At 48.3% G+C, this 23235-nt stretch overlaps 3 protein-coding genes across 3 annotated transcripts; 1 reads left to right on the top strand and 2 right to left on the bottom strand.

The window, feature by feature from the left end:
- Positions 1 to 1494: 1494 nt before the first annotated feature.
- Positions 1495 to 5636, bottom strand: F4807DRAFT_456470 (uncharacterized protein; the record flags this gene model as incomplete). The annotated part of the gene is made up of 5 exons (XM_048000882.1): positions 1495 to 1932; positions 1989 to 3479; positions 3551 to 4644; positions 4701 to 4733; positions 4784 to 5636. 5 exons carry the CDS (start codon positions 5634 to 5636, stop codon positions 1495 to 1497), a joined length of 3909 nt encoding a protein of 1302 aa, XP_047858446.1.
- A 6742-nt stretch (positions 5637 to 12378) lies between these two features.
- Positions 12379 to 16608, bottom strand: F4807DRAFT_456469 (uncharacterized protein; the record flags this gene model as incomplete). The annotated part of the gene is made up of 3 exons (XM_048000881.1): positions 12379 to 13305; positions 13365 to 13946; positions 14002 to 16608. 3 exons carry the CDS (start codon positions 16606 to 16608, stop codon positions 12379 to 12381), a joined length of 4116 nt encoding a protein of 1371 aa, XP_047858445.1.
- A 2930-nt stretch (positions 16609 to 19538) lies between these two features.
- F4807DRAFT_456468 (centaurin beta) lies at positions 19539 to 23118 on the top strand (the record flags this gene model as incomplete). Its single annotated transcript, XM_048000880.1, has 6 exons — positions 19539 to 19602; positions 19658 to 19791; positions 19854 to 20198; positions 20252 to 20318; positions 20375 to 21737; positions 21795 to 23118. 6 exons carry the CDS (start codon positions 19539 to 19541, stop codon positions 23116 to 23118), a joined length of 3297 nt encoding a protein of 1098 aa, XP_047858444.1.
- Positions 23119 to 23235: the final 117 nt, after the last annotated feature.

Below are 23235 nucleotides of genomic sequence, written 5' to 3'. Positions count from 1 at the left end.
GGCCGGCTGCTATATTAGATCATTACGCTAGTCCCTGGCGCTGTCAAGTTCCTGAAGTTGTATACGATACATCGCCGGCACCAGGCCAGGAGATCCCGGTTCTGGCACGTTCCAGCAAGGATCGAGCGCCCAGAGGTCTGGAGAGTTCAGCACATGGCAAATGCTGGTGGTCTAATCTAACAATCTAGGATCATCCATATCGTATAAGTACTGTACCTAGACTAGTTGCTAAGTGACGTAATAAAAGGGGCAGTGTAAATAGTCGGGCTTGGATACCTACCTACCTACTCATGTCCTCTTACTCTGCTACGGTTTCCTTGTTTTTATGGTCGGAAATATTTCCGAGAATATTGAACTAGGATATGTAAATTCGCTGTGTCAGGCAAGGCTTGCTGCTTTGTTCGGGGGATGTTGAATATGAATGTGGATGCCTTCTCACTCACCTACCTACTACCCCTTTAGTGGCCATGGCTAAAGTGTTGAAGAGGAAAAACAGCCCGACGTGAGGTAGGAGCTAGTTTAATAAGTATGTGACGATAAACTCAAGACTCAAGACATATCAAGTTGAAGCCAACAAGGCTCGGTATAAATCACATGGCACAATCGCATGTATGAATTTGAGTAGTAATGTAGAATAAACCGGGAACTCGTTATCGCTGATCCATTAACAGACGTCGTGTTCCTATTTAGAGACAAAAAAAATGCTTCGTCTACTCCTCCGTTCTCTTCTCTTTTCAAGCGCACCGCAAAAAATGCGAGCCCGGTGATAGACAGCAAAAACGGACATAAGAAGGCACCGACTGAATTCCATGATACACAGGACCCAAGCACTATTTACTCCATATATGATACGTTTCGAACCGTCACGGAAGACTCCGACGTAGGAATCTAGACATGCTCTTATTCTCAATCCAAAAAAAACAAAACAAATAACTTCGTGTTTCCTCCCTCTCCCCAATAAGAATTCATTCATCCCTTCTCGGCGGACCCCTGGAATAATAGCCCAAAACATGCCAATGTCGAGGGGAAATTACCCGTGACTGAGATATTTCGCAAACGACTCGTGTGACTATTGTTTTCAAACACGAAGCAAGAGAAGAACGCCCAATGAAACACCGACAATTGCAGTTAGCTCCTCCCCAAAAGCGGCACATCCTATCCACTTTCCTGGACATCGTTATAACAAAAAGAGCCGTAGACCTGGAGAACGAGCAACAACAGCCACATGGTGTTACGTCCACCCGTAATCAAATTTGTGTATTGAAAACACAAGAAAATCAGGCGACTGACACCTATAACTGATGGCATCCTCGTAGGTCCTGGGTATCGTGAGAATGATCAAGAAACGACTCTCGATTGTAACACGGATTCCGGGTGTGCCAAGGGGAAATGACTTCAGGAGAGCAATGCCCTCCTCCCCTTTACGCCTTGTCCGGCAACGGAAACTGATCAGTTACTGTGAGCTCTTATCAAGAGCTGAGCAGGTGACCCAAGTTAGTCATGTTGAACGCAGGGTTCAGAGAGGGTTGAACGTGCCCTGTGCAACGGATCGTCTTGATTCGTTGAGACAATAGATGGGCTCTCCATGGTTCCCATCAGGGGTTCGTTCGTCGTTATCGAACGACCTTCTAAGCTAGGCCTCATGTGGTTCTGCCCGTTTTGTTTGCCGCCGTTCTTTTGCTCAGCTTGACGAGCCAGTTCTCGTTCCCGATTCTTCTCGAGAAGTGCGCCACCAAGAGTTGCACACTTTAAGATCGTCTGTATCAAGTGGTTTTGCTGCAGAGGTTTAGATAAGTATTCGTCCATCTGGGCTTGGATGCATCTCTCCCGGTCTCCCATCATGGCGTGAGCTGTAAGTGCGATGATCGGTGTTCGATGAGACCCAAGGCTGCGTTCGTACTCGCGTATTTTATTAGTAGCCTCAAAGCCTCCCTGTTCGCAGTTAGCAAGCTATAAATTGATAACGGATAATCCGATGGGGGGCAAACCATTATTGGCATCTGTACGTCCATAAGAATGACGTCAAACTTCTTCTTCTTGATGGCTTCCACCGCCTCTAGACCATTGCCGACGACGGTGACTGCGTGGTGATATTTCTCAAGGATCTTCACGGCGAGCCGTTGGTTGACTCTGTTATCCTCGGCGAGAAGGATTTCGAAGGATTTCGTGTTGTCGGCTAGCGATGGGGTGGCACGGTTCTCTAGGGCGGGGACCATTCCATTCCCCAGGTCAATTGGCTTGCATGGAGTAGTCATATAAGACGTGATGCCTAAATCTAAGCAAGACTTCAAGCTGACATGCACAACTGGAGCCAACAGGACAATAGGGAGGTATTTAAAGTCTTCGATGGCCCTCAACTTACGAGCGGTGTCGATAGATTCAACGATGATGACATCGTACGGCGGGTCGTCCGAGCCGGGGATATTGGGATTTCCTTCGGTATTGACGACGACCGGTACCAGGCCAAGCCTCTGCAGCATAATGACAATTTCTCTACCATATTGGGTACGTCCCTTGTCAATGAACAGAACTTGATGTCCTTTGTATGGTTTTAGTTGCTTCTCAATGGATGCAACCTCGCCGTCTGCAAGCTTGACTACGCAGGTGAAGTAGAACGAGCTACCCTTGCCAAACTCGCTCTTGACCCAAACATCACCGCCCATTAGGTTAACCAACCTCTTTGAGATTGACAGACCTAAGCCGGTACCACCAAACTTACGAGTCATTGACCCGTCAGCTTGTTGGAATGTGTCAAAAATCAAGTCGAGTTTGTCTGGCGGTATTCCTATGCCCGTATCTGAAACGACGAACTCGATAGCGTATTCTCGCGGATCCTTGGGTGGGGCGCCTTCGGCTTTCCGAATCGTCAAACTCACCTCGCCGTGCTCCGTAAACTTGATGGCATTGCCTACAAGATTGAGAATGATTTGTCGTAAACGGAAGGAATCACCGACCACATAATCAGGCACGGAGCTGTCGACCCGATATGTGAGGTCGAGGAATTTCTCGTTCGCCTTGACAGCCAGCGTCTTTAAGGCGTTGAAGACAGTACCCCGTAAAGTATACGGGATTTCTTCAATAACCATTCTCCGAGCCTCAATCTTCGATAGATCCAATATGTCGTCGATAATAGTCAACAGACTGTTGGCCAAGTTGTTCACAATATTCAGCATTTCTCTCTGATATTGTGTGAGGTCGGTGTCGAGGGTTAGCTGGGTCATTCCAATAATGCCGTTCATGGGTGTTCGGATCTCGTGAGACATGTTGGCCAAGAATTCGGATTTGGTCTTGTTCGCTTGTTCAGCCGCCTCTCTTGCCTGTGTATTTCTTTGAATACTGTCTCGCAAGTTGTACACCATCTGGTTGATCTTGCGTTTGAGTTCATCCATCTCGCCAGAAGCTTCTACGTCGACCAGCTTGGTGAAGTTTCCATCGGTAGCAGCATTAGTTATATCGCCGAAAGCTCGCACCTGAGTGGTCTTTAGAAAGTACTATTAGCCTCACATGACACCTCACGAAACCGGATAATCATAATAATAAAAAAGCTTACCAAATTTGTTGCCATCGTGTTGACGTCAGCTGTGATTTCCTTCCATCGTCCCTTGAGACCTCCAACATCGGCTTGGCCTCCCATCTTGCCATCAACACCAACGTCCTTTGCCACACGCTGCACTTCATTACAGAATACTGACAAACGGTCAACCATGTTGTTGATGGTTTCCTTCAGGACTAGTATCTCGCCCTTTGCCTGGACGTCGATCTTCTGGCTCATGTCACCATCGGCGATGGCTTGAGTGACGGTTGATATACCCCGCACTTGAGATGTAAGGTTCAAGGCCATGGTGTTGACATTTTCGGTGAGGTCTTTCCATTTCCCTTCGACATCGTCTACTCGAGCTTGGCCACCCAAGGTTCCATCGGTTCCGACTTCCCTGGCGACTTTGCTGACTTCGAAAGCAAACTTGCCTAGGCGGTCCACCATGGAGTTTATTGTGAGCTTTAGTCTGAGCATCTCACCCTTGACCTCGACGGTGATCTTCTGGGATAGGTCGCCAGCTGCTACGGCAGTGGTAACCTTAGAAATCTCTCGCACTTGCGTTGTCAAGTTCATGGCCATGCCGTTCACGTTGTCGGTGAGGTCACGCCAAGTTCCCTCAACGTCATTCACAGTAGCCTGGCCACCCAGGCGACCCTCGGTTCCGACTTCTCTCGCTATCTTGCTGACTTCTCGCGCGAACTGCGACAGCTGTTCCACCATGGAATTGATAGTGGATTTTAGTTCGAAAATCTCGCCCCTACATTCGGCTTGGATCTTTTGAGTGAGGTCTCCCTTGGCAACGGCAGTAGTGACCTTTGCGATATCGCGCACCTGAGTAGTGAGATTGTTTGCCATGGCGTTCACGTTTACCGTTAATTCATTCCATATACCTTGGACTCCCATTACGTCGGCTTGACCTCCCAGTATACCTTCGGTACCTACATCTCGGGCGACGCGACTGACTTCGGAAGCAAATGTACGCAGTTGTTCAACCATAGTATTGATGGTCTGTTGAAGTTGAAGAATTTCACCATTAGCCGGTCTCTCGATTTTCTTAGTTAGGTCTCCATGGGCGACAGCAGTTGTGACTGATGCGATTTCTCGCACTGGACATTTGTTAGCAACAGTTAATATTTATATAAGGAAAAGTGCTATAACGAACCTTGGTCGGTGAGATTTTGAGCCATAACGTTGACTATAAAAGTGTTAGAAAATCCCAATAATCAGGTTTACGCAGGACTCTACCATTGTCCGTGAGTTCTTTCCATGTTCCGTCTACACCTTCGATCATAGCTTGGCCGCCCAGTATTCCATCGGTACCGACTTCACGCGCGACACGGGAAACCTCGCTGGCGAAGACCTGAAGCTGATCCATCATAGTATTGATAGTCCGTTTGAAAGTCGTAATTTCAGGGTCCATTTCTACGGTATTCATCCGAACCTTCATGGTTAGATCACCTCGGGCGACGGCACTAACGATTGCACCAATTTCACGTAGCGCCTTTTGGAAGGCTTCGTTGGCTTTCTGATGTTTCCATAATTCTCGTTCCAAGGCAGCAACTCGTTCCTTTTCCATAAGTTCGAGCGCTTTCTCCTGCAATTGTTTCTGCTCGATGAGCTGAGCATTAACATTCGTCAATTCCTGGCGTTGATTATCGAGCATTTTAGACTGGTCTATCACGCGCTCGTGAAGCCCTTCGAGATCTTCGTTAGTGAGTGGAAGGACCTTAATTGGTCGATCTTCGGTAGAGCCATTTCGGGTAGGAGGGAGGACAGGATGCCGAGATCGCGTTGAGGACTTCAGAGAACTAGGAGACTCTTCACCGAAAAGAGACTCGGCCGTCTCATTGGGTGTATCGGGGAAAGTTGCGCCATTAGCGAGGTTGGCTCTGGCCTCAAGTTGTTGAACCCTGACTACGAGGGCTGACAGCTCACGTTCGACAGATTCCTTGGCGTGGCTTTCGCGACCGGGCAACTTGATCCCAGAATTGGTGCCAATAGGGACCGAAGTATATGCTGGATCTTTCGGTGAGGCGGCTAGGGACCTAATGATGGCTGCCGTAGCCACCAAAGTCTCCTCGTCGGCCATCACTCTCATGGTTACGGTTCTCGGGATGCAAAATCGTCTCTAAGAGTAGCTGTTGTTGATCATAAACGATGGAATGATAACGGCAGGCCAGCGTTTGTTAGGCGCTGGATAGGCTTATGACGAACGCATGGAGCAAGGCGATGCCGATGTCGATGATACAATAAACCGAGAAAAAGGAAGAGTAGAGCACACAAATCGATATCGCGGATTGTCGCGGCGTACCCGCCTCAACGGCAGTCGGGGGAAAGGGAGCGAATTGGTAACCGTGTTAAGGGTCGGATTAATAACAGCAGCGTTCGGAATATATAATTACAGGCAATGAGAACGCTCAACTCATACAAGTCTGACGATATTCGTCTTCGCCGTCGTCGAATAAGACGATTTGTGGTGTGTTGACTTGGATGAGATGGGATCAGATCTGAAAGAGAAGAGGCCTCTCTTCTCTTGTCGATTCAATAAGGAGAGACCCTGCTTGAAAGCGAGCGGGTGGAGAGACGAGGGCTCGGGCTTGGGAGAGGAGGTGTAGGTATGGGATGTACAGATGTACAAGGGTACGACGGTACAAGATACAAGATATACAATTGAGGATGTATGTGTGTACCACTTTGTATGTATGTATGTCAAGGGCCGCCTAGGTTCAAAAACCTAACTGAGAGGTGGATCTCCTTAGTTTCCCAATGGGAACCCTGACATAAAAAGCGAAGCAATAAGGGAAAGCGAAAATTAGGCGGGGACGACCTGGGTCTATGAGCAGTATGGGCCGGGGATTGTTGGATTGCTGAAGGATGAGAGGTCCAAAAAGTGCCTACGGACCACGCTACGTGCTAAGTAGCCACTTTTGCACTTTTCTAACTGGTCGCTACAACTAAACTTACGGCTTGGGAGGGAAGGAAAGGAAATAGCCGGGGTGAAACAGCCAGCCACGCTTAACTGGGAAATCATCAGGACAGCGCTGTAATTATGTACATGGTAATTTCTATTCTACATAGTAAATTCAGCATAGACTCGGGCGCTTACAGCCGGGAATGACTAGATATTCTTTTTATCCTATTTTTTCTTCTTTTTCTTCTCTTCGGTCACTAAGTATATCTGTCTTTGTCAACCCGCTTTTCTCATTGTCTCCAAATATAGATGTAAGGAGAAATATTGGAAGAAGGGTCCCGGTGTTTAGGTACCTACTCAGGTATTCCACTATCGTACTTACCTACACCAGCTAGCTGCAAATTAACCTACCACGCTAGTATGACTTTTAGCTAAGCGTATCTGGATACCGGTATTTGTGATCTCCAAATATTGTATAGGTACCTACTACAAACACCAAGTTCTAGGGGACTTTCAAGATGGCCAGGATGGGGTAACTTATCGAGTCTAAGGTAGGGGAAGAGGCGTGCACATACACACACATGTTGATTCCAGACAGTCCAAGGCTTTTCTTCACTTTTTAAAAAAAAACGGCGAATATTTGTTGCCTCCACATGTGCAATTCAATGAGGCACGGAAAGGTTGACTGCCACCTAGGTAAGTCACTAATAAGTATACTACTTACGTATTTCTGAATCTGATATGCGCTGTATGCGGTATTACGGTACATGTCGTCTAACAAGTGCTACGTACGGGACGAAATAAAGTGATCTACCCTCAGTTACGTAGCTGTTCTAGCTAGCGAAAGGGCTACCTTACGTGCCTAATACCGGCCTGTAATGAAGTCTAATTCGCATCTTCGGAGCAAGCGCAAGGCCTTGGAGCGTTTGTGGGGGGTAACGCCATTGCCATGTAGCTAACACTTAGCTAACATTTTACTAACGGAGGCTAGCAGCAATTAACCTCCAGGGCACCCACGAGATTTGAAGTAATCTAACAGGGTCAAAGCTTGTAAGTTGGTGGCCGATAGTTAAACGTTCCACCCAGATGGGTTTACTAGGTCGTAGAAAGTATAGAGAGGCACCTAGATGCGAGCTTGCGAAGTTAGGGACTGTCGAGATGGGAAATGTATATCGCGTACCTATATTGCACCCACGATGTACGTAAGCTCAAGTCGGGAAGTATCATTGATCGAACTGCTACGTACTATGTAGGTATTCTCGTATTTCAGCCTCCGCTTATGGGAAAGAAGAAACGGATAGACATAAACTAATGCTTCATATGCCGTATTTTAACACACCGGACCGGGCTGCGCTAAGCCGTTACCCTGATTTATTTGACTTCCTGGACGCTGAACGCTGAACGTTGGACTTCCAAGATTCCTAAACATCTTCTATCTTCAAACTAAACAACAGGGCTGACGTCATGTGGTCAATATTAACTTATTTTAAGATCTCTGGTTTCATTGTCGCATCGTCGTTTCTCTCTGCAGCTGTCACTTGCAGTCCGTTATCTGGATGGACGCATGGACTGGACTCACCTAGACACTCTCGACTCGATTACTGACTCAAGCCTTGCTTGCTCTCGCCGTTAATCGCAGCCGCGGCCATGATCACGGACCACTCGGTCTGAAGCAATCTGATCTCCCCAACCGGTCTGGACCGCAAGTCGCGCATATTTCCTACCTAGCGATAGCCAGCGATATCCTAGGTAGTAGGTACATACTGTAGGTACTACCTGCCCTGCCCGCCCTGCCTGCATCGTCTTGCACCCTCAGGTGTCTAAGGTAGGGTGGGATATCCCATGCCTTGTGAGATGCCTACACAAGCAGACAAGATGCACATCCATACAACGGGATTCCTCAAGAATCGCCATTCCGCTTTGTCTTACCATCCCATCTCGTCCCATACAGCCCATACAAGCGCATAGTCGACATCATCGACAATTGGCTCTAAACCCTGTTCGCCAACATGCCGATTCCCCACTGAACCTGGTACGTGTACTTTCGCCTGTAGCAAGACAGGCCAAAAGATCGCGGCCTTCTGCCTGTCACATTTACGGCCATGCCCCTCTCCATTTGTCTGGATTTCAAAATCGCATCTTATTCGTGCGTTTCTTCCGTAGAAGAAAAGCAGCCTTCTCCAGATTTGCATTCTTGTCGGATCTCACAAAATTGCTTGCTACACTAGCACACTACAAGCTACAAGTCTGACAAGCCACTTTACACGCCGGGGCCCAGTATCGCTCTACATACCTACTACCTAGGTGATGGTTGGAGGTATCTATGTACCTAGAGCGGGCTGTGCCTTATTCGCAGGTGGCAAAAATTACGACTCCTTTTTAGGTAAATCTTTTTTTTCTTTCTCATTTTCCTTATTCTGTCCTATCTCCGTATTATGTTTGATCGACAGGAACACTACGATATGTTATTATACTACTGATTCGTGACTTATGATCATGAGTATTTCCTGGTGAGATGTTTCATCGCGAAATATTTCTTGTCACACTTTTGGTCTAGCTCTTGTCGGACAACCTTTTTGGAACTGGCTTCCAATTGTGATGGAAGCCCCTATCGAAGGGTCGCTACGGGGTCGCTACAGGGACACTACTTATCTTCCCCCCATTATATGCCAGGTGACGTCACGGCATCTGCAAATCTGCATGTGCACCCAGCCGGGTCCCAACAAGGAATGTCCCTAGGGTCTACGTACCTAGGGTCCTCTTCCCGTACCGTGTCTTTTCCCGAAAAGGGAGACACGAGGCAACTATTGTTCTTGCTCAAAGCAAGCGACATATGGCACATATGGCAGAGCTGGCAAAACTCCGTACTGTATAAACTTGTACTGACTCTACAGAATGGACTTCCGGATGATCGGCTCACGAAGCGATCACGAATTGGTCCGGATTCGTAGGGCTATCAGACGCTAGCGCCGGATTTCAGGGATTTCGGCAACGAAACACACGATAATCCAGCGAATATAGGGATTATTGCATCCTGTCGCCCATCTTTACTATGTAAGTGGAATACCTAGCAAGTCTAGACGACCTAAATGACCTGGACGACCTGGACGACGACGGGATTAATTCGGTTGCCACGAGACCATTCAACAAAGACAGGCAGTGAGGGTCCTTTTTCAGACCTTTCAGACCTTTCAAGACCCTTCGTCTATCGTATGTCAAACCCCACAGAGGGGCAATTCAAGCGCTTCACCGTTGAGATGTCGAAAGATTCATAGGTTCAAAGGAGTGGCCGAGAAGGGAGTCCACTTAGTCTAGTCAGTTCTAGTCTACTGTTTACTGCTATTATTTCTCGTTTCTCCTTCATTTTACGTTGGTCGGCAGCTCATGGTCAAACCATCCCGACTGCCCCTCGTCGGGCATAGGTCACCTTTAGACACCTTTAGCGTCATGTCCAGAGGCATCGTTACATTGGACATTGGACCAGGTAAGCCAGGACCCGAACTCACGCGAACAGGCGAAGAGTTGAGGTGAGAGCTGCACGCGCTAGCGTTTCGCATCGTGGAACTTGCCCATCGATCCTCTAGCACGAGAAGAATCTAATCGGGGCCAGACGTCTTGGTTAGTGTTCCGGTCGTCTTTCGATTAAAGAAAATGAAGGATTAAAATTTGCAGGTCAATGTCCAACTCAGTATATTTTACAGTAGATCTTTCTGATTATCAAGCCGTGCCGCGGACTCTTAGGTCCATCGACCAACTACGCCGTTCCAGTTAGCCTGTATTAAGGATACGTCTAGGACTCTCCTATCAGGGGCCAGGTCGACGAGAGACTCGACACCGCCAGAACGCAAGGCTCCACCTGACACGCGAGAAGGCTGTTCTCCGGCCAAATCGCTTTGTGCACGCCAGCACCAGCACTAGCACCAGCACGACTCCATTACTATGTGCGTAGCAGTATGCTCGGCATTTTGCCTAGTAGCAAAACCTGACGACGAATCCCACCTCCGCCATTTGAGGCGGCTCTCCCGCCCGGAGCGGAATCTTGCGCAGGATGACTTCCCACGCATCGCATATAAAAGTCCTGAATAACTTCTAAACCTGAGCCCGTCAAAATGTGGTCTACGTACGCATGTGCGTTCTGTTCACTTTGATTTCTTCACAAAGGAAATACCGAGATGGAATTTTCTATCGTGCGCCGATCTAGAAATACTTACTCGTTTCTGCTCCAATCTTCATCTGAACTGTCAAAATCTCAGTGTTTCAGGCTGAGCAGATCGGCTTGCGGACCCCCCCTTTTATGCTTACTTACCCCCCCAAAAATCTGCAAAATGCCTTGCGTTGTAGATTACCTAGCGAGCGTTAAGTACCTAATCCGAACGTGCCTTTTCAGACCTAAACGCCCGAATCTTGGGGTTGGAATGGCGGGGGGCGAATTACCTAGGTATTTCTTTGGGTGGAAATTCCGGGGTCGAGATCGTCAACGGGTCAAGTTCCCAAGGTTTGCTACTGCGCGCGCACTTTGAGGGGGGATGATCCTCGACGATCAGCCCTCCCACCACCACCACCCACCACATCCCCCAAAGTAACCGGAGGTTCATGTGATGCCCTTTTCCCCCCCTAGCCTGGGACGGAGCCAGCGACCGCCAGAGAAAGACTATAGCCCCCCCGGCCGACAACGGAACGCTTCGCCGCGGCAGAGCCTTAGGGGCGGAAATAAACTGTTCCCCATGCCTTAAAAGTTGGAACATATCTGCACGTTGAGATTTTTTTCCTTCTTATTTCAAGTTTTCGTTTATTTTTGTCACTTCTCATCATTACCATTATTAAATGGGTACGGTAAGTAAGAAGGCTGGCGGTCGCTTATTATCACACACGCACACACTATTGATAAATTCGATGGTCGTTTAGGGCGGCTATCATTATGTAACAGTACAAGCCAAAATATGTGCAAGAAAGAATAGGCTCCCGAAAAGGATTATCCGTAGTACGAAAGACCAGGAGGATTCGGTTTGATTGAGATTGGTAGGTAGCTACACAGCCAAAGTTGCGAGAGTGATACCGTATAATATATTGCTACACATTGCCTCGTCGATCACGTTCTCCATCGAGATACGTGAGTCCTCGATTACGATATGATCCCGGTGGGATATGGTGCTTACTACCTAGCAGTCCTCCTAGAGCAGTGGCAATATGCGATGAAAAAACCACTCCCAGCCGTGCGCAGGTACAACACAGCTCGTGTTGACCCAATTTATATACGATTGTCCCGACCCTGTGTCGTCTCATATTACATACATTAATTGTACTTGCATCCGAAGTAGGTCTCGTGGATGAGAGTCAGCGTGACCATGGTAGCACTCTAGCACTCCTTTCTGTCGTACAGACCCTAGGACAAATACGTACATAATTTCATCATCAATCATCATTTCGTGTTTTTACTCGATAGCTTCATTCTGGGTACGCTAGCTACATTAGAATAGATTTTCCTCGGCAATGGCCGTAAAAGAGAACGAAGGCAAGAGAAGAAGAAAAAAAACGTTGAAAGGTACTACCCGCCTCCCCCCCATTGAATCAAAAGGACAAAACGCGAGACAAAGAACAACAACAACAAGCGCCCGTGGAACCTCCAAAGCTTGCTTCGTGAGGGTATCTATCGAATGCCAAATGCCACTGAACTGGTTGCCTGATAAACGCCGTTCGAAGTTCACACACCCATTGGATTAAAAGATAATCGCGAGAACGCGTTCGAAATGGCACCTAGAAAAAGGTAAAAGGATGGCGATGCCATAGAGCTTGGTTCGGCTTTCGCCCCCTTTAATACGCTGCTATACTCTGCCTCACTTCCGAAGTCCCTAAATCCAAGCTCTTCGAACCTCGCGCAACGACTTTCTCGACTCGATATTACGACCCGCCCGACTCTGCCGACGCAAATCTAGCGTCGAACCGGAACACCGCCCCGGCCGAAGCCGCCACCGGCTGAATTCCAGCCTTGGGTGACACTTTGCTTCACTATCATCGCAGCAGCGGCGGCAGCAGCCATGCGCTCCTTTTGACGGTGCCTCTCCTTGAGGTATCCAGCTGCTTCAGGCCGCATGCGTAATATCCGCAGGATCATATCGTCGGATGGATCGGCCTGGGCTTCTTTCCGCTTCTCCTCCTTGGCTCGGCGCATCGTGCCTAGGTTGCGGCTCATCATGATACTCTTGCCTCGGCGGATCGTTCCCATGCTGGCGAATGCCGGGCCGGCATGAGGAACGTTGAGCGACGAGCCCAACGATGCGGGAGCGGAGAGGCGGTTGGAGCTCATATGTCCTTGGAGCTGCTGTTGCTGCCGTTGTGCAGTTGCTGCGGCTATACGTTCCGATGTGCGGATCAGGTTTTCAGTAGTATCAAAGTAGAAGAAGTTGAGCGAGGCGAGCTCGTGATACTTAGGCGATTTTAGGACTTCTGCGGGGACACCGAGGACTTCCCCGTCCTCGTCTCGTGCGTTGAAGAAATCGAATAAGAGGCCTAACCACTTGAAAACGACATCGAGCTCGCGCTGAGTGAGAGGTCGTTGATTAGACGGCTTCTCTGACAGAGGCGGCACGAGGAGCGTTTCTATGGCCATAAGCACCTCCTTCCACAGACGTGTCATAACTGCAACCATAGTTGCATCAGTTAACGTCTGTTTCATGATGGCGAAGTTTTCGTCGAAGTACGTGAAAAGCGATTGTAACGCGTTTTCGATCTCGGTATCCGTGATTTGCGGGATCGTGGATTGTCGTTTGAAGAATGAGGTAACCTGTGAAGTGACATTCCTTCCAAGAAGGTTTCGTAAGGCATCGTATGAGAGCGATGCGTTGATATGGCGTGAAAGCTTCACATAGATCTAGATTAGCTATTCGTTTGGGAGCATTAGGGCCATAGAAAACATACCTTGTCTGTAATCTTGCGGACCATGTCACGCTCCGTCCTCTTGAGGTGCCGGAATGCCTTACCAAAATAAAATTGTATATCATCTCGTTCCCCTTCCATACTCACCCTTAGCAGGATCCTTCCTTGGGTGTCGAGCTCAAGCCAGAACTCTCTTGGGAGGTAGTCACTGAAATGTATAGGATCTAGCTTTAGAGAAGTTCTGCCAACGAAGTCATGGTCGCCGAAAGTGTCGTAGTCCCAGATCGTAGCGACGATGTTAAGAGGCCCTGATACTGTAACGTCTACGGACTCATCCCACCGAGGACTAAGTGTTCTCATTACGATTCGCGTCTTGTGCAACCGCTTTTGGTATTCGTCCACAAGTACCACATAAGGATCGCTTGTTCCATTCGGATCGCATGCCTTGATTTCCTCGGCCTCGACAATTTTGATAGTAAAGACGTACTTAGCCGGCCGCTTGATTTGTCTTTTAGGGCCATCAACCTTTTCGAGGATGTTGGCACAAGCATCTACGTTCATGGTCCTCTCAAGTTTGTCAAGTTCTTGCATTGCCCATTCAACATTGTTGAGTTTTACTAGCGACTTTAGAACGTGTTAGTATCAATTCAAGTATAATGATAGTTAAGGTTAATCATACCTCAGGAAAGAATTGAAATGGTTCAATCTTGTCCTTTGTGCTCCAAGCATCCTTAGCATATTGCATGAACCTCCCTTGCGTCGTTTGAGCCGCTTCCGCTGCTTCCTTTTCATTTGGTCTTGGTGTATCCATTTCCTTCACGAATCGTTGGTCCACAATCTCGCAGTATCGGGCAATGCTGTTAGCGAAGATTTTCGATAACGCAGTCATAAATCGAGCGTGGTGAACATCGTTGTCCCACTCCAGCTGGAAGACCTGATCAGCAGTTTGGTGGAACAGCTGGAACATATCGATGATCGAATGGCTGTGTCGTTCCGAATCCAATGATATGTGACCCGGTCCGTTGCCTCGTACTTGAAACGGATCTTGATTGATAGCCCCTTCGACAAACTCCTCTGCTCGGGCTTCGGTGTTCTGGATCCAACGCCATACGAAGTCTACGAGCAACTCCTCGACATCAAACGTAAACGGTCGCCCGGGAAGAGACGATCTATGAATGCGTCGAATCTCGACCAATTCCTTATACAAATCAAAGCCATCCTGAAGAGGTAACTCCACTCCCCGATCATGAGCGACCTGGACGATTCTCTTTATTAGGTCATGAGCATCGTCTTCAAAGTTGGGAAACATTGTCTCCACAAGAACAGTCAATGGGTTGACACCCATGATCTCCGGGTTCTTTTTATAACGCTTTTGAATCCTCTCGCAAAGTTTCACGACCGACTTGCCAAGCTGGACTACATGGCTAAAATCCCAGTCCTGTTGACTTCGGGGAACCTCGGTGTCTAAGAAACTGCGATAGACGATAGCAGCTTGCTCCTGCAAGCCAGACTCAAGAAGACGGGCATACTCCTGTGCGTCTTTCTCATTACGAGAGAAATCGGGGTCGCTGAAGATATGGTTTGTTAATACATGCACTGCCGGGCCAGCTGATGGAGGTTTTGGTTCGTAGCAATGCATTAAAGTATCGTAGAGATCGCGTAGGAGCGCATCGTTTAATGTCTGAAGAGTTTGCTGATACACATTGTAGTCCACAATAGTCCATTTACTCCGGTCCATGGTTGCAAGGGTCTCATTGTGAAGGTAGATATGAGGTGGCTTTTTGGGCTCCGGTTGTGGAATTTTAACCAGGTCAAAAGCGTTATCTAAATCGATCACTGTAAACAGCGTGTCTGTGAATCTCCGAGCTGCCACTTCTAGAAAGACGACCAGACGAGTAAATTGGGGAATTCGCCAGCGTACACACAGTTCTGTAAGGAGATCCATTGATTGCTTCGAGAACAAACTGGACTCCTCGGCCTCGTCGTCATGCATAGCATCAAACTCTACAGCGTATTTTGCAATGACTTTCAAAAACTCGCGAGGTTCGGGAGGGATAAAAGTGTAACTGGTGTAGTTTGCGTCATCGACAGCCCTGATGCTACTGCCATCATCCAAAGACATGGATCCGAGACTCATTACGCTGTCGATACCATACATGGAGGCTCTTTCCGGACTGAATGACGCTCTTTTATCATCTGGATGTGCCGAGGAAGGGCTTGCTGGCAATGCTTTATCATAAGAGACGCTGACAGTTGTGGATCTCCTAGCTAACTCCGGCTGAGCTGTCAAAATCTCCATCATCATTTGTGAAAGGAAAGGCGCTTCTGCTTTTTTCCACTCTTGATATGCCTCATCAATGTTGAAATCTTGGCTTCTTAGGGCGCCGCTCGCATCGGAGTTCAACCTATGCTGGTATGCCTTGAGGTCTCTCAGTGCGGCTTCTTCAGTCCAATTCTGTCGCTGAGCATCGATATGAGTCTGGACGTCGGAATGGGAAAGGCCAAATATCTTAGCAACGACTTGAACCATAGGCATATCCTTGACGTCGTAAGTAAGCGGCACTATCACCTCGATCGTATTACCAGAGCTCTGACCGGTATCGATATAGAGATTCTGGTCGTTGGTTAGAAGTTTGTTTTCAAGAGTGCTTAGTCTGCTCAGAAGTTCTGGCTTGTCTCGCTCGTGCCCCTGATCCCTTAATATGTTGGTCAGAAGTCTGAGAAAGAGGGCGACGTGCCGGTCGACAAGAAGCTTCCAGGAATCGTCGCCCGGCTCGTGGCCGAGCATACACGCCTTGGTGGCAGCCGAATAGAAAATCAACACCAGCGGCTCAACCTTGCGCTCCTTGTCGACGTTCTTCCGAAAAGCCTGCTCGGTAAAAGCTGTGTAAGCTTGCGCAAATGTCTTTTTTACAGCAGGATCGTTATAACCAGGCAGTCTTTCAGCACCCATAATAACCCGTTCCATTCTTTTCTCTAGATGGCCTCGAAATCCATGGGGAAGTTTAACGCTACTAGAGTTTCCCGGTACAAGTTCCTTGACCAAATCTCCTATATTGGACGTATGAGTCCTCGGCGGCGGCTTCGGTGCGGGGACCCATTGCTTTCGTTTGGTCTTGGGTTGGAGGATGTAATGTAGGTAGGCGACTCGTAGAGCGTAGGTATATGCATCGTCATGGCTCACGGCCAACTGCCTAGCCAAAGAACCGGCGCGACTTCTTCTATCGCTATTCTTCAAGCTGTCTACACGGCGGTTGGGCACCGCTTTCCTCGACACCGACGACATGGTGCAGGATGAATATAAGTCGGTCTTATGAAGTCATGTCCCATAAACTACCTGCGACGCATGTTCGTAGTATCACAATCAAAAACAGACTCGCGGTATTCGTAGTGATTCGATTGAAAGGCTAGTTTCTAGGCTGTAGGTTGTGAGTAGTTGTGAAGGTGTAAAATGTGCGAATGTGGTGAGGTTGAGAGATGCGAGAAGTTGTGGATAATCGGTCAGGCGATAATAATTAGGTTAGGTACGGAGGTTAGAAGGTGACGCCGCCGGCAATTGAAACTAACGTTTTGGTTTGTCCTGAAATAGAAATTGAATTGACCTGGGCGGCTCCGGGACTTAGGCTTTTCCCTTTACGAAAGTGCAGCAACGTCATTCGGTCGAGTAGTATCCCTTACAATGCAATACATGCAATACAAATAGGAGAGTTATCATTTCATTGAATGAAGAGGGGGCGACTACCCAATATCTACCCAATGACGATGATATAAATTTATCGATAGTGGAACCATCTTGGGACCCTGTACCTAGGTGGTTTCCCTTCATTAGTCCCTTCTCACCTTTGCTCATCCCCGCTTACCACCTGCAACACCTGCAACACCTGCAACACCTGCAACTTTTACCGTACCTAGTGCAACAACTTGCGACTGTAAGTAATGGATCTCTTTTCGTACACTAGTAGGTAATACAAGTCAAAGTCAGGCTTCAAACATCTCTTCGAAAAAGCGCGAACCGGAGGGATAACAAAACTTGCAAGATTCGATATAATGTATTAAACATGTTTATGATTGTGTCTATGACGATATTCGATGTCTATCGCCCCTTCGTCTCAAGGTTGTCTCACCCAATGAAAAGATGATAGATATCGTCGTTGGGTGTGTGGCCGCCGGATCAGACCTATCGAATAAGTTTTACGGGAACCTACATGTAATACACTCGCATATAGAGGTGCACATTCAAAGTTTTCCAAATTCCCTTATATGGAATTGGAATATCTTGTTCAAGCAAACAGCAGTGTGTGCTGGATGAACAACCTAGGTATGGTGTGGCTATACTACGCAAGTATAGGGGGCAATCTTTGAAACGATTAGTCTAAAATCTCTCGACGAGGACAGTCTCAATGGGCCACTCCGTTTTGAGCTCTGTAGATGTGACCCTATGCCCTTATGGCATCACCACACGAAGATTCTAACTACGTAGGGAGACCAGATGATCGGTCATCACCGTGCGAAGCTGACAAGTTGATGTACGTAAGTTTTATTCTCGCTCGTTCGTATATATCCGCCGCTCGACCTTGCCCGGTGCATATAGACTTTTAATAGTATGGAATATTTAGACGATAATCTAAAGAAATGAGGTAGCCATAGTGGCAATCTAACTTCGAACTTCACTGCCGAAGATCGGATAAGAAAAGTTTATGAATTCGTTTGCGACTTAAGAAATATAGGAAGATATCTGGTGTAAGTACATAGGTAGCTAGAACACCTTGCCAAGTATCCATTTCATCTCTCCTTGGAATAGAATGCAGATACTCGCTTATCTACTACTCCAGGTATACTGATACGACAATAAAGACTTCGAAGACACATCCATATACGGACTCTATGAACCTGTGAGTAGGTAGTGGGTTCGTATTGTGCTACCTGACTGTACCTATTATACACAGCTTATGTAATCAGCGACTTTCTCAATTGGTGTAGTTCCAAAATGAGTCCATCGCAACCTAGATCTTTATTAGATAAGATGGAGCACTTACCCCGGCTGAGCGGCTATTAAGGTACCTACTGCTAGGCAGCCTGGATAAGGCGAGGTAACTGCGTAGCTAAGCTTTCAGGTGTTCCAATACCACTGCCCTTGCCTTCATCTTTCGTCACTTGCTCGTCTATTTGTCTATTTTCGCGATCAGTTCATACTCACAAAATTCCAACTCACCCCGTCGCCACATACCGTACGGGTTTAACACTATATGAAGTATACAGCAAACAGATGTTTCCTTTACAGCGCATTTTACACATGCTTCATTTAGGACTTATTATTCAATTGAACAGGACGACGTTTTCGAAAGGCACGCGACAAGTAAAGAGTACGCATTCGCATTGGATATCCACTGGATCACTGCCCGTCTTGCTGGTCTTGACATCACATGCTGCGTTGATCAGGTTTTCGCTCAGCCTTGTTGTCCACGAGTGACTCCTAGGATTATACAGCTAAGAGTTGCGTGTGCGTGTGCCTGGCAAAAAGGTACGAATATTCTTCAGCCTGCCAACCCATCTGTTTCAGCTAAAAGGATCTCCTGCCCATTGTCTTTCACCACACCTTAGTACACACCTTGGTACACCCCTAATTTGCCTTCTTCTGCCCTTTTGGCCTTTTGCTCTGCCGCGCTCGTGTTTCTGTCGGAATCCCTTTTGGTTCTGTTCGTGTGATGAATACTACGAATGAATGCTTGCGCCTTTTCGGTCAGACGTCGCAACTGATTACATATCGATATATTTAGTATATTCTGCCTCATCGGGATTTCTCGAACGTCACCTTGGGGCTCTTCTACGTACCTACTCCTGCATGCTTGGCTATATTCGGCGTAAGGCAACACGACGGCCCTGCAACAGCGCCCCTTGGTGCCTCTGGTACCGTAACCACCACAACCCTGAATGATTTGACCCCGCCAAAATCCACTGCGCAATCGTTTCGTCCCAACCGGATTGGCTGCCCGTAAACCGTTCAGCACCTGCGGTCGCTGCGACCGTTGCGACACCAACTCCAGCTTTTCTCCAATTTGATACATATCTCTCTTACAACGTCACTAGTTAATATAATCCACCTTGCATCCTTTTACGCTCGCCTACTCTTTTTTACGATTATCATATAGTTGATCTGATTGATATTCGTACTCTTTTTTTCTTGCGCGGCCATTCATCTGGCTGGCTCTTCTCACCATGGGCATCGTGAGCAGCAGACTTGATGATGGCGCTGCCATCTATCTGCGAGACCAAAACCGACGTTTGTCTACTTTCCCCCTTTTGCGATTCGCGCAATCGGAACTGACACCATCTAGTCTCAATCGCCTCCGTAGTTATTACCTGCCCTCGCAAGCGCATTTCAACCACTATAGTCCCCAATGCGTTCCCCGCTACTCGGGCTACGGCTACGCGATCACCAGGCGACTCTGGACTGGTCGAGTTTATTCAGGTTGGTTCTGCTAAAATCCTTAGCTCTGAAGTTATTCCAAGTTTCTAACTTTACTACTTTAGGACACTGAACCTTCAGCTGTCCCGAACTTTCTCCTCAAACTCAACAATGACGACGAACTCATATTCAACTTTACCTTCGTTATCCGCCAGGAAGATGGCGGGGCTGGTATCGATACGCACATCAACGGACTAACATATGTCTATGCTTCGACCAATAGAGATCTCGAGAACCTTGTCACTCGCGAGTTTCACGCCGATCCAAATCTACACAAAAACGCAAATGTCGAATTAGTCGGCGATTACACCACTGGCGGAAGCGCTTCGGTGACTTTCGAATGGTCGTGGAAGTGGAAACCGCCAAAGGGGACGGAGGACGGAGGAGGTGGATGGAGAAATGTCTGCAGTGTACGTGTTTCTGGACTGGACATCTACGGCGACGTTGGCTAACATTGGTATAGTTTGTCGAGTACGATCAAAGAGCACACCGCCTAGATACCCTTGCCAGGTTCTCCTTCTGGGTCGCTAGTGAGTACAACAAGAACCCACGTTCACTATCTAGTCATACCTAACGAACTACTCAGATACTTCGCCTTTTCCAAGCCATCCCAACTCACCATCCCCGGCTTTCCAATTGGCAGTACCTCCTAGAATTCGAGTGCCGTCGTCTCAATCTGTTGAATCTCGTATTAGCGAACAAGATGAGCCGAGCTCACCTGTGCACCCGCAGAGCGATGCATTATCTATCGCGCCTACGATCGTGCCGGGCTCGCGGGATTCTGTGAAGCTTGATATATCATGTCCCCGGCCAGGCGAGGACATGACCGTGAGCGATGATGGACCGGTTTTCAGAGCTACCATCAAGGCGCTCGAGCAGAAGACTGGAAACATGAGAACGCAGATGAAGAAAGTATTAAAGAAAGCCGAACATGCATACACTACACAGACCGAGGCGAACGAGGCTTTCGTGAGCTTTACAGATGCCCTCCGAGAAGCGTCGGCAACGAACGCCAATGCGGTTCAGCCTGCTATCGATCACTACTTTGACAAGATCTCGAGAGAAATACTAAACTACGAGAGGCAAAATACCCTTAATTTACAGAAGATTATTATCGAGCCTATAAGCAAGCTCTATACGTATGACATCAAACAAGCGGAATCGAAGAGACGAGATTTCGAGGAGGAGAGCAAGGATTACTATTCTTACGTATCTCGGTATCTTGGCCAACGACAAGACTCGGTGAAGACTAAGAAGCTTGCCGAGAGTGATAGCAAATACCAGACAAAAAGGAGAAATTTCGAGCTCAAACGTTTTGATTATTCATCGTTTATGCAGGATCTTCACGGTGGTCGCAAGGAACAGGAAGTCTTGTCTCATTTAACCAAATACGCCGACATCCAAGCAAGGGGCTTCTTAGCCACCGCGCAGAGAATTGAAAACTTGTTGCCACAACTTGAAGCTCTAGCGAATGAGGTACAAGAAGCCGATAAGGAGTTCCAATACCAGAGACGCGAACGGGAAGAAAAGAGACGTGTATTGGAGAAGAGTAATCTCCAATATAATGAGCCAGAAGGTGTGACTACCGCGGTCCATACGACCGCCAATCCCAGCTCGAATGGTAACCAGCACACCTCTGACTCAGAACTTGGTCGAGCGGATAGTACCAGCTCTCAGCTCAAGCCTATACCCACGGGCAATTCAGGGCCGATGGCCTCGGCAGGCACAGACCTCTCGAGATCCCCGGGAAGCGTAGGACACGCTTCTCTGCACAGCCCCGCGCAAACATCGAAATTCAAGGGAATACGCGATCTGGAAGAGAGAGACTTCAGCCAGCTGGCCATTGCCGATAAGAACTCGACGCACCGAAAAGAAGGTCTTCTCTGGGCTCTGAATCGGCCAGGTACACATGTGGATCCGCTCTCATTAAACAAGCAGGGTTGGCACAAGTACGTAAAACTGATACGACCTCATATAATGCTACCTACTAATATGTATTTTTGCAGATTCTGGGTTGTCCTAGATCAAGGGAAGTTGTCGGAATACAGTAACTGGAAGCAGAAGCTGGATCTCCATATGGACCCCATTGACCTTCGCATGGCATCCGTCCGCGAGGCGAGAAATGCAGAACGAAGATTCTGCTTTGAAGTAATTACGCCACAATACAAGAGAGTGTATCAAGCAACTTCGGGTGAGGATATGAACAGCTGGATTCTTTCCATCAACAACGCCCTCCAAAGCGCAGTTGAAGGTCGTGGTCTTAAAGAAAAGCCGTTGTCTCCAGGGGAGTCGACCACCAGCCTTAAGCGCGATATCGGTTCGATTCTGACTGGGAAGAGCAGCTCTTTGAATCATGGTTCTCATCATGGTTCTCACAACAATACCAGCTCCGCCCCCCCGTCTCGCCGTACTACAGTCGGTGCGCGACCTGCAAACGCACGAGCGCCAAGCAGTAGCTACGATGAACATCCGGATAAACTCCTCCAGATGCTTCGTGACAATGACCAGGGCAATTGCTGGTGTGCTGACTGCGGCAGCGGGTCCAAGGTCGAATGGGTTTCGATCAACCTGGCTATTATTCTCTGCATCGAGTGTAGTGGCATCCATCGATCTCTCGGGACGCATATCAGCAAGGTGCGGTCGCTCACACTCGACATCACGTCATTCACGCCCGATATTATCGAGCTATTACTTCTCGTTGGAAACAGAGTCTCAAATATGGTCTGGGAGGCGAAACTGGACCCGAATCTCAAGCCGGGTCCGCAAGCCACGCGGGAACAACGCCTGAAGTTCATAACAGCGAAATACGTGGACAGAGCTTATGTGGAGCCGATATCAGCCACTCTCTCGCGGTATCCGACCGCCGATGAAACCCTCCTCGCGGCTATAAAGCGTAACGAGATTCAACAAGTTATATACGCACTAGCGCTGAGGGCTAACCCTAATACACTGGATAAAAGTCGTGGAACTCATCCGATTTTTCTAGCTCTTGCGGCGGCTGATCCGGCCTCGCCATCGCCAACTACTCCTGTAACCGGACGGCCGGAGCCCGACTCTCGGGTTATCCCATTTCCAGTTGCGGAAATGTTGATACAAAACGGGGCTGAAATACCTGCTGCAATGCCTGCCTTCCCACTGAGTCGGAGCGCCCAGATGTATCTCGAACAGAAGCGTGGCCGGAGCGCTGCTATCGAGGCATCGGGCGCGTCGTTGCCGGGTAGTCTCAGCCCGAGCCCGAGCGAGCGACTTCAGCGCGATAAGGACGCACGCTTACAGAAACGCATCAGCGCTGGCGGACGCCTGGCGAAGTCGCCTATTCCCGAACGGTAGAAACGGCGGAAGTCGAACGCCTCCCTCTCGTCTTCATCTCCCTCGTCATTTACACAGAAGAGTCGGCTCAGTCGACGGAAGTCAAACATCACAGGTTCAAACTCCTCCTCATCCACT

Source organism: Annulohypoxylon truncatum, assembly GCF_022578515.1.
Source record: "Annulohypoxylon truncatum strain CBS 140777 unplaced genomic scaffold F4807scaffold_3, whole genome shotgun sequence".
NCBI classification, from domain to species: Eukaryota; Fungi; Ascomycota; class Sordariomycetes; order Xylariales; family Hypoxylaceae; genus Annulohypoxylon; species Annulohypoxylon truncatum.
Note: the sequence above shows the minus strand (reverse complement) of the source record. Positions and strands in the feature narration are given on the sequence as shown.